Source organism: Acomys russatus, chromosome X, assembly GCF_903995435.1.
Source record: "Acomys russatus chromosome X, mAcoRus1.1, whole genome shotgun sequence".
Lineage (NCBI taxonomy): Eukaryota > Metazoa > Chordata > Mammalia > Rodentia > Muridae > Acomys > Acomys russatus.
This window is the reverse complement of record NC_067169.1, coordinates 62,204,409-62,222,463: the sequence shown is the minus strand read 5'-3', so window position 1 is coordinate 62,222,463 and position 18,055 is coordinate 62,204,409. Positions and strand designations below refer to the sequence as shown.

The following is an 18,055-nucleotide window of genomic DNA, read 5'->3' as shown; positions in this document are numbered from 1 at the left end:
CAACTCTACTGAGAAAACGTTACATACATACATAAAGTGTGGTTAGATAATTTAAAACACTTTTTAGTATCTTCTTTCTTTTTAATTGCTGCTTGAAAATGTGTTATTTCAAATTCTTATTACTAAGCACAGAGTTTATTTTACAAGTAAGCTGAATATTTTTCCTCTTGATCTTAGGTTAACTGGAGTGGTATTATTTTTCCACCTTAAATTTTCCTGTGAAAGTGCAAGTTGGGTCAAGTTTTTCAAGGTTGCATTTTGAAACTAAATTGTATGATATATGTCAAACTCAGTTCTCCATTTGACACTATAAAAAAATATTTTTCTGACCCTTTCACTTCATGGATTCAGCCATGTATTCTTATTTGTGCTATATTATATAAATTACAGTTCACTTTTATGACTGTATGTGAAAGATAAGTTATGAGCTACATCAATCCCTATACATATAAATGACGTTTTTCTTTGGTTATGCTACAAAACACACTTTGTTGATTAGCCTGCATTGCAAAATCTCTTAAAAAGCTTTGGAACAAGTTTGTGGTCTTGTAGGTAGTGAATAACTCCAATGTATTCTGACTTCAGAACCTTTTTCAACAGCCGTTTGCTTACTCATATATTATATCCAGTTTTTAATGCTATCTATTTTATGTTTAAAATTCTATTGTTATTTTTAAATAATGGTTTTAAGTAAGGAGATAGCTTCTTAAGACTTTAGCAGTGGCCATTCAGATGACCTAATATCATGCCTGCCTAATCATGTGGATCCTGAGACCTAAGGGAAAGCTGCCTTAGCATTTCAGAATCAGAAAGCAGAAGAAAAATGGGACCATATAAACATGCTATATTATCTCACCAAGTATCTGACATTCAACTTGTCACTTCTGTATGTATTCCTCTGAGGATTTCTTAGTGGAAATTCAATATGTTCCTAAGCAATGTCTTTTGAGAGATAATAGTTTTCTAAACAACTTCTGTGAAATGTTACTTCTGGTTTTGTGTTGAGAGAATTTTGGCTTCTAGATGTTAGTTTTTTGTTTTTTTGTTTTGTTTTTTTTTTTCAGTGATACTGGGTGTGATTAGTAACTGGTTTTGCAATAAGTATCATTATCATTAAATTCTCAGAATTAGAATTAAATGTTATTTTGTAATATGACTTCTTAATGACAATACAAATCTGTATGTATTGCTATGACAAGAATGGTAGTCAAGAAAACATTGAGTTATCTTTTTTCCATAGTAAGACTTCGAACAGTTGCTGAATGAATTAAAAGAAATGTAGGATGTAAAATTTACACTTAGAATTTGCATTTTATTTTAGTCAGTAGTAATTTCACATAATTCCTATGGAGAGTGTTGCAACTTGTGTTGTATATTTCATAATGTTTGTAACAGTTTTTTACATAGGTGCTAACTAAATATAATGCTTCTAGGAAAATATTTGCCCTGACTGATCTAATTTGTAGGGTTTGTTCACATTTATTGATTGAAATAAGTCCTTGAAGAAAAAGTAAACTTGTAGAATATAAGTAAGTGTTTTTTAGAAAATAGAAGAAATATGACAATATGCTGTACAGGCGAGGCATTAAATTTTCATTATACTTTTAAGGTGGGTACATATTTTTGATCATTTAGCCTTTGAACACACCTATGTTGACAAACACAGTTTTTCATAAGAAGGCTCAAATAATTTCAAATACTATTATTTCTAACATTATAAATATTTATTCATAGTAGCAAAAACAAATTATCCCCTGTAAATATATTTGTTGGAATCTAATTAGTATACATATATTATAATAAGGAAACACATGGAATAGAATTTTTGAAAATCTCACAGGGCTATAAACTTTTAACTATTAAACAATTTAAACTATTAAACATTTGTTTTAGATTGAGTAGTTAATATTATTTTATACAAAATTAGCCCAAATACTATTAATATATGATGATTTTGACAAATAGAAAAGTAAAATTGATTGTTATGTATCAATTGGTGTTGTAGAAGGAAGGGTTCAGCATCACTATAGTGCCTTAATGTATTTACATACCTTATAAAAAGGTTTTTTTGTGTGTGTTATCCTGCGCACTACTGACGTTAATGGCTATCTGTGCTTTCTACAAAAGTGACAATCACACTATATCTTTTCATGAGAGTAGAGAAGGCATATATAGCATGCATACAGTAATGGGAGAATATTAATACATGCAAGTATAGACAGTTCTAAGACTCTTAAATTTTACTTAAGGATTTTATAAATACATCTTACAACTTTATAGGCTTTTTGTGCACAGATTTAATTTGAGGATGGTGAGATCTCTTGGAACGTTCTTTGCTTCTGTCCTGGTAGATGAATTTTCTGCATTCACATAGGGAGCTGGTCATATTTTACTCACATCCTACATTGGCGAAACATGTGTCTCTTCAACAATGGCAAAATTAATGTCTGTTCATGACAAGGAAATTTCATTAGCAACAAATGTTTATGAAGCACTAAGTAAAAGTTTTATTTGAGAAATTGAGAAAAGTGGTTTCTAAAGCTTGGTCCTACAAAGGACTCATGAGGTATAAAGATTAATAATTCAATTTCAAAAATGATCCTAATTTAAAATCCCTAATACAAAGAAAACCAAAGTGTAGTCAGAGAAACTCATCATTCATAAGCTAGCCTATAATATTACTTCCCTTGGTAGATGAGAAAGACTAAAAAACTTGGGTTTTGTTCTCGTTTAAAAGTTCCCAGGAGCTTGGGAGAAGACTGTATGGGTAAAATGTTTGTGTAGACAGGGCTTGAATTTGTTTCCCTAGCGTCCATGTGAAAAGCTCAGCATGGCCACACACCTGTGCTAAGAGACAGAGACAGATGGATCCCGTGGGCTCATAAGCAATCCGTTCTAGCTGAAACCTAGAGCCCCCAGATTCAGTGGAAGACCCCGTTTCCACAGTATCAACCTCCCCACAGGGGAGCTCATCTCCCCCTACACACATATACATCACACATTCTCTCACACACACATACACATAGAGTTCCGTATTTTAATCTTAGCTATTTTACATCTTTTGCATGTGAAATCAATTTTTATTTTATATTAATTATACAAAGGAACATATTTCACTACAACACTTTCTTTTTTAATATATTTTATTAATTTATTCATATTACATCTCAATGGTTATCCCATCCCTTGTATCTTCCCATTCCTCCCTCCCTCCCATTTTCCCCTTACTCCCCTCCCCTATGACTGTGACTCATAGGGTATCAAGTCTCTTCTTGGTAGCCTGCTTATCCTTCCTCTGAGTGCCACCAGGTCTCACACAAACTCTGGTGCCCCATATTTGACCACTACAGCATTTTCATACATTCATGTAATATGTTCTGATCTTATTCAGACATATAGACCGACAGACAGACACACACACACACACACACACACACACACACACACACACACACACACACTGTTTTTAGTGTTCCTTTCTCTCTTTCCTTTTTATATCCTAAGTGTTCCCGTTTTTTATTTCTCCGAAAGTTCCACTTATGAAATAAAGGGATGTTTGTCTTTTAGGTATCATTTTGTTTGGCACAACAAATTCTGTTTTTCTATTGATCACATGATTTGCTTCTTGGTGGCTGGATAAAATCCTAGTGTGCATATATGCTATGCTTTCTGTGTCTGTGGAATGAATTTTAATGATGAATTCTATTTTGATTTGGGCTTTCATTGTAAAATTTGAAATATATTTTCAGCGGTTTTAAAAGTTCTATTATTCTTAGATAAAGTCTTAGAGAAGAAATGAATATACATTTTAGTGGTATATTAGGGAAAAAACTTCTTGGTTCGCTCTTCTCTATTGGGTTCTTTAGGGCCACTATTTTATCCCACTGTACACATTGTCTATCTTCCATTACATAATAATTTTTTGTATATATGCCTCCAGAAGTTCTATCAGACTATATTATTTCACTTTTTTGATGGGTCATTTTGTACATGGCATTATATTCTCTAACCAAACCATTATCCAAGTCTAGGCAATATGGATTTGTACATGCAAAGATAAGTAATTTAGAATTCCTATAAATATTATATAGACTCTTTTGACTCCCATTTTATGGACTTTGAGATATTTATGATTCAAACTAAGGCAGCCATGTTCTCCAAAAAGGTTTTATGGACTCTCTGCAATGAATAGATGACTTATTGTTAACTTATCAACTAAGTGTGTATAATGGGTTCTTCTTTTGACTAACAAATGATCTATTTTGCTCCATCCCCAACCCGTGTGTGTGTGTATCTCTGTATGTGTGTGCACATGCTTGCATGTGTGCACGCATATGCATGCATGCACAAATGATTTCTTATGCTTTACTACTTTGTTTTACAAAAATAACTTTACTTGCTACTTACCTTTGAGCCTTGGTGTGTGAGTTATTTTTTAACAACTATCATTAGTGATATTTGGTTGTTGTATGATATGATTCATTGGTGTTTTACTGTCCTCTCATTACTAGATTGTAAAATCAGTAAACAAAGGAACCATGATTTATCTAGTTACTACTACCCATGATACTAGCTTAGTGCTTTGAATATGAATAAAACCGTTAAGATGAGCAGGATGTCAGAATGTTTTGTTTTCCTTCCAGATTTGGTGCATTTGACTTGCATGTCTTCTAAAACAGCAAGAGAAGATTTAGGAGGAGTAGTACAAAAATTGTTTACTCCATATACAGAAATAGAAGCAGGTAAGAAAATGGGTTGTGATGGAAAGGTAATGTAACATATTTCTCTTAAATATCTCATGAAGTAAACTAAAGTTCAGTACTCAAAAATAACTCTTACATGCTTGTTTACTCAGGAGTTTGAACAGTCACTGCATAAATAAGAAGAGAAATAATCATTCTTTAATTTTAAAGGAAAATAGTCCTATATATAGAAAGATACATAGTTGTCAAAATATGCATTTATATGCATATGCTTTTGCATGCCAGCAGTGAAAAAAATTCTCAATCAATTTTGGTAAGATTACAGGTACTATTTTATAATAATATTTATTTTATAGAATTTTTATAAAAAATGCATATTTTCCATTATCAAAATGTCACTTCTAAAATGAATTGTTTATTCAACTTATAAATGTTAATATTGCCACTAACTGGCAGATATATATAAGTCCTGACTATTAAATAATTGTGTTTAAATGCTATTTAAATGCCACAGTATGATTCTTACTCATAGTTAAAAAATACTTTTGCACTTTGAATTTTTAGAAATCAGTCCCTCACCTATAAGAGGGTAAAACTAACAAGTAGCTCTGAGTGGATCATATCATATATAGTATTTGAATGAACAAAACTATAACTTGATAGATCTTCTTCATGTATGTGAAGTGAAGATAATTTAAGAATTTTCATGTTCACTTGAATCCTTTTACTTTCATCTATTCTTATTTTGCCGTTTTCTTTAACTGATACTTTTATTGAGATAGCTAGCTATTTGTTTTTACTCCTAATCGTTCTGCTTATTTTAATCATCTGTGTGTTATCTACTTTCTTAGTGCAGAGATGATAGAGAGTAGGACTTAAACATGTATGTATAAGGCAAGTTTTCCATTTATAGCTGCTAATCTAATTCATATAAATGTTTGAATTACCATTAAAAATCTGATTGCAAAGTTCTAATAAATATACAGTCATATTCCTCAACCTAATATGGAGTCACAGTTTTATCTTTAGACTTTAATTGAATCTATAACTTGATCATAAGAACCGTGAATATTGTTTTCACTCCTGAAACTTTTCATAGTATCTGTTATAATTTCAGTTTGTGACTGTGCCAAATAATATAGTAACCATACCATTATTCTTCACTTTTTAAATAAATTTAATTTTCTGTTTTACAAAATCAAGCTGGCGGAAATTACATGTTCATTAACTAGCACCCACTAGCCATTTTAGATTTTTAAGATTAATCTTAATGGCTAAAGTGATCCCAGTTTGAAATGATGTATTGTTTGGAACCTGAGTGAAATTCTTTCACAAGAACTATGCCAGAGGGGTCCTCAGGTGCACCGAGGCACTGCAAACCTAGTTTTCCCTGACACATAGGCCTTTTTATCATCAGGATGAGGTAGTGGTCATATTTTAATTAAAATGTCAGAACAAATACTGTTGGAGTTATTGAAAATGAATCACCAGATAAAGTGAGCACTGGGCCATGGCAGGTCAAACAGGCAAAGTCACCTGCAGAAGAGAACTCAATTCATTTTCCTGCCTAAATGAGGAAGAAGGAACTTTATGAGCAATATGAACTTTTAATACATTAAAGCATGATATTCTCTCAAAAGCTTGTATTTTCCCACGCTTTTATTATGTTTTGAATATTTGAAAATTATCTGAAACTTTGTAGTTTAAAATATTGTAAATATATTTTTGCTGAAACATGCACCAACAGAATAATATTGTGTGGCCTTGTTTTTTCACAATTGAGTTTTGCATTCTACATGGTGTTATACATCAGAAGTCTTTATGAAATTCAGCCTACTCACCTTACAGGGAAGTTCATTTTTTGAAAAGGATGATGTTCTGCTTACCACTATAAGACTGATTGACAGTGTATATGGAGAATTATAGTAGGCTTCTAAGAACAGTGCCAGCCTTTTTTACCTTTCCAGTTCATGGGTATCAGGCAGAGACTATTCTGACCTCTTCAAAGAAATCATTGTACTTTTACCCACCCACCAGACTCCTTTAAGCACATCAAATCTCTCTAAATCCTCCTCTGTTATTTAATCTAAGGAAGTAATCTGATGTTTTATGCTTAATGAGCCTCATTCTGTAGGTTAGACACCAAAGTGATTGCTTACAGTTCACTTCCTTGTGTTGAATCCAGAATACACTTGTAAACACCAAGAGTTGATAAAGTAAGTGGTATATGTTTCTTACTTGCAGAGTTTCTCTGATTTCTTATTTTACCCCAAAATAGAAGATTTTTTTCAGTGCAGGTAAAACAAAATTTTTGTTAGTACAGTATTTTTAAATGTCTAGAATGTAGTATCATCACAATTTTGTCTTCTTTCTTTCTCTTTTCCTCCATTCTTCCTGGTTTATGGAGTTGTCTCGTTTCATTGTAGTCATTTCTATCTCTAAGAACAATGCTTTCCTGAAAAACAAATTTCCTTCATAGGTAAAGCATTTGTTTGGTGAATGGTAAAAGTATAAAATACTTGTATCAGTAAATCAAATGCCATATCTTAATTTCTTGTGGTTTTTTAAAATTTTCACTTTTATGTGTTCCAGGGCTGAAACATTAGCATACTTGCTCCCTACACATGGCATGTGCCTATAGACAGTACTTGCTTACATTTGATTTGCGTTCACGATGTTTATTTTACTTACTTTATTTGGTACATACTCTTGTTTAAATAACACAAAATCTTACTTTGTGTCACCCCTTACTTCTTTAGTCTATCATATCATCCCACTGATTGAATTGAGTTCAGCAGCTTTAATAGTTTGGACAATTATTTGCTTCAGAGTGCATATTATTCCCCCCTTCTCTCTCTCCTCCGTTCCTCCCTCCCTCATTCCCTCACCCTCTCTGACCTCCAAGAAAGATGAAGCAATTACATTTCTCTTGGAAGGTTCTAAGGTCAAAGTTTGATGGCTCCCTTGTATCCAGACCATTGATCTTCAGACTGTCAATTTTCACTTTCTACATACTTTCTTGTCAGAGCCTTAACCTTTGTGAAATCTCTTTCCTAAAATCTCTTGGAGTATTCATTTCCCCGATCCTGTATTGAATGAAAGCTGTCCTCTGAGACAGGAAACATTTATGAACTACAAGATAGGCTCACCTAATATATGCCTAGACATGACCTCAGCCCCACTAAGGACCTTCCAAACCTTAGCTCACTTCCCTGCTGCACTGTTTGATGCTATCACACATAGGTAGCATTTCTTTGCAATATTTGATGGTGGTATTTTCAAGTAAATTTTTACAGTTTAGTGAAGCTGAACTCACTGGTCAATTTAGTTTAAAAGCCATATAATTTTAGCTGTGAAATGTCAGTTTCTTACTTTGTTTTGTTACTAAGTAGTTTTTGCCACTTACTATATCCCTAGATGAATTAGTGGTATCTCAGACTCAAATCTTGGCATCAGAAAGAGACCCTTGGAGCTGGAGAGCCAACTCAGTGGTTAAGAGTGCTAGCTCTTCCTAAGAACCTGGCTTCAATTCCTAGTACCCACATGACAGCTCACAACTGTCTATTAACTCTGGTTTGTGGGAGATTGTATGCCCTCTTCTAGCTTTTGCAGACACCATGCATGCACATGGTGCACAGGCATATATGCAGGCTAAACACCTATACACACCGATCTAACATAAATAAATATGAAAACAATGTTAAATAAAAATAAGACTCCTTATTAATCACTTCTTTAACTCAGTTTCTTGTCTTTTCCCACTAATATATATGAATTATTCAATACAAACTAGAAAAATGACATATTTGCTCTTCCTGCAGTAGAAATATTTTAAATTAAATAAACTTTATCCTGGGGACTAGGGCTTTCTTATTAATTGAATTGTTTGCTAATTCAGTAAAAACAGCAATTGGATAATTAGACCTTTAGCATTTTTTTTTAATCATTCACACTATGTCTCACAGAATTGGACTATTGTCTGTCATTGTTCAGAATTTGAATTTTGGGCAGAGTTGGGGTAGAGAAAACTATAATCAATACATATATTAACAGTAATATTTTCTGTCTTCAACCAAAGAAAGTTTAATTATAACATTTTAAAAGATGTGAGGCAGAAGAACGATCATCACTACGATAAAAAATAGGCTGCAGGAATGGAGGTTAACAAAATTGGACCTTTCTGTAAACACTTTCTATTTTGATTATTAAGAATGGACTAAAATATATTCATAAATTAATGAATACCTTTTGTGTGCTAAGCCCTGGATTAGGAGAAATTTTTTAAAACAGGAGAGTCAGAACTAAGTCTGCCCCATGTGTATGTCCTCCAGATCCTCTGTCATTGCCTAACATGCATAGTGGATGCCTGTTGTTAAATAAGAGAACTTGGACTCAAGGTGACATTTAATCTATTGGCCTCATTTTTTCCCAGATGTTTTTGTTTGTTGGTTGGTTGATTGGTTACCATTAATTTTATGAATAAAGAACATAAAGCATTAGAGTGAGGGTTAAAATATATCATTTTAAATCCTGTATATGCTATTTTAAATAGTATTTTTGGAAACTCACTCATATACCATAAAAATTTCACATTCCAGGTGAAAACTCCAAGTTTTAAAAGGTATAGTCACAGAATTGTCTAAACATCACTAGAAACAACTGTAAAACGTTTCTATTTCTGACCTGTGCCAAAGGAACTCCATACCTATCAATAGCCACCTGACCTGTGTCCCCAGTCCCCCTCCCTGACCTCTAAGTAACCATTAACTCCTATCTATATTCACTATACTTTTGCTTATTCTGAATAATGTCACTTATTATAATTAACATATTATATGTATATACTATTTAGTTACTAACTTATCAAGTTGTTTTTCTATGTGAAACATGATTTATGGTATTTTTTTTTAATTCGAGGAGATAATTCAATGGTGAATATGATTGTAAGAACTTTAATATTTTGCTGCATTTATTTATGTATTTGTGCATGTGCACACAACACTGGTCAAAGGACAATTCAAGAGTTATTTTCCTCCTTCCATGAGTTCAAGAAATTGCATTGTAACCATTGTAACCAATGTTTTAACCTGCTGAGCCATCTTGCCAACCTTTCAAAATAAATAATTTTTAAAAGCCTAGCTTGTCCTGGATTGAAAGGCCTTCATTGTTGGATATCCGATGTACTTACCTTAGAATTTATAGTTTTCATATTCACTAATTGCTTATATATAAATGCCTTGTTTACTATAGTGTCTAGTCATCGCTTTATTAGTATTTGGTGACATAATGTAGCAAATTAAGTTTTTTAAATGTGATAAAATTTATTTCTCTCATTAGATAATGAACAAGATGAAAAGCCAAGAATTCTATGGGCACTCTACTTCAATATGAGAGATTCTTCAGATCTCAGTAGAGATTATTATAATGACTTACCGTCCAATGTCTATGTGTGCTCTGGCCCAGACTGTGGGCTAGGAAATGATAATGCAGTCAAGCAGGTAAGACATTGGTATCCCTCAAAGAAACTGATGGGATGAGTGAAGGGGGCTTCCCCATAAAACATCTTCCTTTCTCATTTAATGCCGATTGGCTCCAAAACACTTAAATCAGTTATTTTGCTTCCTGAATTCTAAAAGGAATTGTATAGACTTATTTATGAGTAGTACTGTAAGAATAAAGAATGAAGTTAGAAATATATTTTCTCAAAATGAATTTAAAATGCCAGTATTCTCACATATTTCTTCTAACATAAACAGATTATTGATACATATTTTATAAAAATAGATGTTAACCTCCAACAACCTGAACCATATCTAAAGGCTATAATTAGTAATGTAAGATACAATTGTACAGTAGTCTGATACATTTCTTAACCTTGGAAAAGAATGAATAATTTCATTTTACATAATTAACCTAATAACATGAATGTTTGACTCAAACCAGTACCCCCCTAAAGCTGCTATTATAATTTCCAAGAAGTATGTTAAATCAAGTAGGCTAGCCCTGTGAAGAAGTATACACTTATTCTAGGTGCGAAAAGTACACCATGATTCCATTAAGCAGATGATTCTTAAAATACATTAGAAATCTTTATATTTTTTTCCTGGATAGGAAGAAAAGAAGAGAAGGTTTGTTTTGAGATAAACATGTAAAGTTTTGTCAGATGTTTTTGAATCAACAAGTAGATCATTAATATTATTTTTGTTTTTTAGTAAATTTTGTTTTTTTGTACTTTTATGTATGTACATTGTATACTCTGATTACTTACGTACTCATTCCAGTTCTCTCACACACATACTCACACATACTTCAAATCTCATAATCTTATTTACTATTTGGGGTTTGTTTCATTTGCTGACATAGTTCTGGGGCCAAGTATATGATTCTTACGTTCGAAGCTAATATTGAGTGCATGGACTAGTGGATGCACAACCAGATATTCTGCCTCCAATCGATAAGTACTAAGTGGTAGATCCCCTTGAGTCTCATTGTTTCCCGCTGGCTGTTATGAGGGCTCAACTTCTGTGAACACAGATGCTGTGAGTTGATGGTTGCAAGACAGTATTTCGTAACCACTTCGCTCATCGTTCCACCCCCTCTTCAGTTCCATAATCTTTATGGGAAGGGATGTACCACATTGATTTCTAAAGTGGTTGTACAAATTTTCACTCCCACTAGCAATGGAGGAGTGTTCCCCTTTATACACATTCTCCCTAGCATTTGCTGTCACTGGAGTTTTTGATCTTAGCCACTCTGACAGGTGTAAGATGAAATCTCAGAGTCTGTTGTTGTTGTTTTGTTTTTGTTTTTTTCATTTAGTCTAGAGCACAATACTCTATCCTAAACCTCCTAGCTATATAGCTTCCTCCAATTCAGATTTCTCACATTATACTTTATTTTAATCATACCCTAGGTCTGATCCACTTCTGATATTTCCTGGTATTTTCCTCACGGCTCCATCTCCTACTTCCTCTCTCTTTCTCCTCCCCTTGGTGAACCTGGACTTCCCACCCTATTCTCTGTATTGCTCAGCACTGGCTGGTTGGTTTTTTATTGGCAATATACAGAACAAATGGTGGGCATGTTTACAGAACCACTTGGAATAAACATCACAGTGCAGTGTCTGCCTTGAAACCAGATAGTGGAGTAGAGAAATCCTTTAGACATTTTGAGCATGGCTGAGTGTACTAGAAAACATTTACCACTCATTTTCTGTACTTATTCTGTAAAATGATTTAGATTTTCATATAAAAAGCCTATTTGTTCATTCCATCTAGTGTTTTAATTGTCTCAGAGTCATTTTGATTTGCATTTCCTTGATGATTAAGGATATTGAGCATTTCTTTTTTTTAATCTTATAATTAATTCTATATATATACATATACATTTATATTATTACATAAATATATATATAATAAACTACATACAGCTAGAAGAACCACAAAACAATCAGGAACTATGTAAATGTTACATTCATAGGGTTTTGAATATTAGTATTTGGCAACTTTGAAGAAAGTATCTTTCCTATCTCAGTGAGTCTATAATTCTAAATGTAAATCAATATCTATCATATCTTATCTCTATCAACTTAAAACATTTATCTAGACCTAAAAACATCTTAACCCCTAAACAGCTAAGCTTAATTGTAAGACTAAACTACCTAATCTTCAACCCCATCAAAGACTTGAGAAGGAATAAATTTAACTACCTGAGTAAACAGTAAGTGCCGGTTAGCAGCTTCCAAAAAAAAAAAAAAAAAAAAAAGACAGAGACAGTTTGTCACCCAAAACTCTCTAAAACACTGGACCATCATCCTCAGCCTTCTGACCCAGTCAGTATATCTGACAGACGTATTTGTGAGGGAGGAACTATGAGGACCTGCTTACCCTGTCTTGGCAGTCGACTCTGCCTATATCCAAGCTTGCCCATTTTTTAGGCAGAATTCTGTCTGTGGCAGAAATGAGGACATTTTGCCCAGTGCCTTGTTTGCCACATTTGAAGCTATCTCCATCAGGAGATTCTTTGAAGCTCATCATTCCACACTGACCCCGCCCAGTCTTGTCTGTTGAGCATTTCTTTAAGTGCTTCTCAGCCATTCGAGATTCCTGTGTTGAGGATTTTCAGTTTAGCTCTGTGCCCATTTTCTAATTGGGTTATTTTATTTGTGGGTGTTTGATTTTTTTGAGTTCTTTGTAAATTTTGGATATTAGCCCTTTGTTGGATGTAGGATTGGTGAATATCTTTTCCCAATCTGTAGACTGCTATTTGGTCCCCTAGTAAGGGGAGCAGAGCAGGGACTATCTCTGACATGGGTTCTGTTATCTGTTTTTTGGTCACTTTCCCCTGGTGGGGCTGCCTTGCCAGGCCACTAAGGAAGATGACATCCTCAAACTTGATGAGCTGAGGTTGGTAGTGTGGGAGGGGGCCTTCCCTTCTCTGAGGAACGGGGGAGGGGGAGGGGACAAGAGGGAGGGAGAGTGAGACCAAGCGGAAGGTGGCTACTATTGGGATATTTAAATAATTAATTTTAAATTACAAAAGAAAACTAAAAAAAGAAGGCCACAGGTAACATGGATTCAATTATATCCCCATCAGTATCAAGAATTTTTTAGTACCAATTGACCTTAATTGAATGTTTAAAATATATTTTAGGCACAGTAGCAATGCAATGAACAATGATCCAGATTTTTGTCATAATATTTTATGTTTTCTCTTTAGAGTCTAATGTTGGTCCTGAAAAATCATGGTAGGCCTTAAATAATGTCAAACGAGCAGGAAATTACAACTCTTGCCCATGCCTTAAGATTTGCATTTGTGGCTTAATCTGATACCTGTATTTTTCCTTTGGTGACCCAATTTTCTTGAAAGACGAAATTTTCAATAAGCTTTTAGCCAATTAACTGAAGTTGATACTTTTTCCTGAATAAATAAAACATTGTTTTAAAACAAAATGGCTTTTAAAATAAGGTGTTATAACGCAAGTGCTTTTGTGATCTATCCTACATACTAGAGGATTACAGTTAAAGGGGAATTTTTTTCATGTGGTTATTTGCTTCATAAAAGATAATTTTAATGGGTTATGCAAAGTTTAATGAAGAAAACAGCATTAATGTTCATTTGTGTGCTCATTAGCATATTACATCATATATCCACCTTAGGAAAAATATCTCATCTTTAGAGAACATCAATAATATTTATAAGTTGCCTCTTTGCTGAGATAAATTGAGCTAATTCCAGTATATATATCACCATGTGGTTATTTCAGTCACCTATTGACAACTTCTGCTTTCTGAATAAGGATTTTGTTCTTAAACACTCTCAGTATATTATGATGCCTTTGTCTATATAGAAAACACAGGCCCCTGCAGAGTTTTAATATTTTTCTTTTTTCAAATAAAATTCTACATTTTAGCATTGGGAGATTTTGTACTTTTTCTTACTTGGTAGTACATAGGGATTTAGGGATTGGCTATGTAGATTTAACTTTCTTGTATGCATATGTGACAGCTTATGATTTCAAATGCACAGATGACTTACATACTGACAACACTTCCTGATGTGGTTTTTAGAAGCCACACATTCAAATGAGTGTGGTGATAATGAAGATCTTGTATGGTGGAATATGATGGATGAGGAACATGCCCCCAACCCCACTCAATTCAAAGCAAACAGTGCAGGTGGAGAGAGCAGCATCTTGACCTACACAGGACATAAACATTGTGTTTAAAGAAGTCAAAATAACCATTTCTTAGTGAAGAAAACATAGGAGAGCTGGAGGTCGAAAGAAATGATAGAATATAAGACCAGCAAAGGGAAGCCTGAAGGATCTTAAATGTAGTAGTTAAGACTGTAATTTTTTTTCCTGTCAGTAATGGGGCGGTTTTAAGCTGGGAAGTAGCATAGAGTTGTTTTTCATAACCCCACTGAGAGTAGCATAGAGATGGATTATGGTATGAGGCAGGATCCTTAAGGCAAGAATACTACAAATTAAAATCTGTTGCAGTAGTCTCTTTGACAGGTGGTGCATGCTGGAACTTTGTCAGTGGGAAAAGAATAGAATTTAAGAAACAGAAAGAGACAGTCCCATGATTTGGCAACGTTTATATGGAGGAATAAAGTGGATAGGATGGAAATCCAGGCCCAAAAAGCCATCAGGGAGAAATGAGGTATGAAGTAGTAGAAGCCTTGACTTATTTAGGCCTTTGAGCCTCCTCTGTAGGAGCCTGGAATCTCTAGGAAAAAAAAAAAAACAAAACATGCTGACTGCTCAGGCTGAAGAGCAAAGCAAGCATCACTCGTATTTAATTAAAGATATTCATAGTAGGCAGCACAGAGTTAACCATGGTCACTGCAGCACATTTGATCCACAGCAGTTAGTCATCTTGTCACTAAGAGTTTATATCATCTGACAGTTATTTCCTTATTGCCCTCACTTTATAGTTCCTAACCATTGTTTCTATGATTTACATATATTACTCATATATGTAAAATCATGCAATACTAATTTTTATGCCTAGCTTATTTCATCAGTAATGTTATCATAGATAAGATTTTTTTGTTTGAGGTATTTTTTTCCTTTGAGATTATAAGGGACCAGATGTTAAGTGTTCTCACTACAGACATACAAACTGGTAGCTATGAAGGTTTTCATTTTTAAGTAGCATAAAAAGTTTTGGTATCATTTTGGCATTTTCAAATGAAATTTGATTTCTGCCACTCTGAGTTTGAGTCAGTTTGCTTAATGTACTTTCCAAGTCCAACTGAAAGCATGTTTTAATTCATTTGTTTTTGGTAATCATTGTACTATGATGTCAAGATGCCACTGTATGCATATACATACAAATTCAACTAAATGTTCAAAAATGTTTATAAAGTATATACACAGTAAATGTTATGCTCCAAATATGTATACCGTTGAAGCATATCTAAAAAACAAACTGTTTTCAAATTTATATTAAATGAAAAACAAATGATTCTGTGCTTAAAAGTACTTACGTGAAAGCCTAACAACCTGAGCTCAAATCCTAGAAGCCAAGTTAGAAGGAGAGAACCAACTCCTGAAAGTTGTCTTCTGGCTTCTCCATGTGTGCTATGGCACTTGTACACACACACATTATACACAGATATAATAAAAATAATTCAAATCAAATTCAAAGCTTCAAAGTTTCTGTTATTACCCTTCCACTAAACTCCAAGGAATATTATCTCTACTCATCTGATGAAGGTGTCCAGATAGTGACTATTTTAGGTTGTGCAGCCTGTCTACTAGTTATTGCCACTCCTCAGCTCTGCCATTAAAGAGAAAACTCATCTATAGATAGGAGGTAAGCTAATGTGAGCTGTGTTCCAATATACTTATTTACAAAGGCAAGAAGTGGTCTAGGTTGAACCTTTGGGCCATAAGTGGTCAAGTTTTGGCCAAAAAGATGACCTTGTATGTGCATTATGAAAAAAAGTTGAAGCAGTAGAGGACACCATTGTGTTCTTCAATACCTTGTAGTGGATTATAATGGATTCTTTGACACCTTGTAATGGATTATAATGGATTCTTTGATACCTTGTAATGGATTATTGTTACTTGCCACATTTATTATCTGCTTATTATTAGCATCAGGTTTGCTTTTTTATTCTTTTACTTTCTCCTGATAAACTCAGCCACATGCACTGGTTGAAACCTGAGGATACTATTTTTTTAGATAGTACCACAAATGCACATATATTTAGGCTGATGTCCAAATATTAATTTGTCTTTCACCTTTGGCTAGGCAGAAACAATTTTCCAGCAAATCTGCCCAAATGAAGACTTCTGTCCAGCCCCACCAAATCCTGAGGATATTGTTCTTGATGGCGACAGCTCACAAGAAGCTTCTGAATCCAGTGTCATACCAGAGGCCAACTCAGAGACTCCCAAGGAAAGTACAGAGCTGGGAAACCCAGGGGAGCCCTCTGAATAGTGGCTATGCATCAGACAATACCCTACTTTGGAAGTTCCTTTTGGCTTCAAAGTCTTCTTGGTAGAAGCAGTATTTGAAATCTTTTAAAAAGCAACAACCATTTGATAAGGCAAAATTACAAGAAGAAATGAGACCCAGAAATCCAAAAGGATTTTTCTTCAAAGAGGACATTTCTAGGAACATTAAAGTCTTATAAAGCACATTGACTTGCCTGTTTTAAGATACTAGACCTGTGAGATTTGCAGGTGAAAAATATAAAGTGTAGCCATGATGTGAAACGGATCCTATGCATTGTTAATAATTATGTGGTGTTCACATAAATTTGTTTGCCACTTGGGATCTTTTTTGTTTGAAGCCACATCTGGTGAATCAGCTCAGCTCACAAACTTATTTTGGTTATTTGAATTATATTTTCATTCTGGATATGATATAACAGATAGAAGCATATGTAAATACAATATAGTAAAGCTAAACTATCATATTTGGAGTAAAAGTTGGTTTTATTTTCTATGTTAGGAACTGAAAATGTTAATACTAAGGTATTTAGAAACTTTCCTAACCATAATTTCTTAGTAGCTAGTGATTTGGATGTAAATGATAAACATACTGGCTAATGTTCAAGATGAAGAAATGGAAGACGAAGCAAATATTTGAATAGGAACAATGATCCTCCATGATTTTACTAAGTCAAGTAACTGAAGCACTAACTCCTTGTCTACAGAAATAATTTGACCATGGCTTTTCTACTCAAAATAGTAGGCCAGTTCTTATCTGCAGTTTCTCCAGATACGATGTCTAATGCTGTGCCTACTATATCAGAGTAGTTATGAACATAAATGCAGCGCCATACTTAGAATGGTTCTTCTATTAAAAGAAAATACTGTTTTGGAACTTTCCCACTGGTTAATCTGTGGATAAATATCAAGCCAACCTCATGATCACAGTGTTATATTTATTGCAGTAAATTTTTTAAATGCAAGCTTGTTTCCTAAACTCATTAGTAATAGGTGGAATGGTTTTTGAAGTCTTAGGAATACTTCATAAATTCATATGCCTGGCAACTTGACAGTTAATAAACTGTAATACACACTTTCCATGAAAACATGAGGGCTCTACATTGGCAGCAAACCTCTTTACAAGGCCTGCATTTAAATGTCTCCAAGCTCTGATAGTCTACTTTGTTTGAGCAATAGTTTCGACCTAGAACTGCTTGTAAATAAATAAACAATAAATAAATCCAATTCTTCCTGTCAGGGAGCCATGGCTCCGGTGAAAAGCACAGAGTCCTCCATGTGCAGCTGGTTCCTGACCTGGGCAAGTTTCAAAGAAGATATTAAAGGAAGTTCCCAGTACAGATTCTAAAGAAATGGGAAAATCCAAGGAATGCAGGTCTTGCTG

The 18,055-nt window shown here is 33.9% G+C and overlaps 1 protein-coding gene across 1 annotated transcript in view; it reads left to right on the top strand.

The window, feature by feature from the left end:
- Window positions 1–17,132, top strand: part of Chm (CHM Rab escort protein) — a 159,960-nt gene extending 142,828 nt beyond the window's left edge. The window contains exons 13-15 of the mRNA XM_051142168.1: window positions 4,644–4,742; window positions 10,041–10,201; window positions 16,469–17,132. Coding sequence (XP_050998125.1) covers window positions 4,644–4,742; window positions 10,041–10,201; window positions 16,469–16,657 — 449 coding nt within the window. The 3' untranslated portion in view covers window positions 16,658–17,132. The remainder of the gene's footprint in view (window positions 1–4,643; window positions 4,743–10,040; window positions 10,202–16,468) is intronic.
- Window positions 17,133–18,055: the final 923 nt, after the last annotated feature.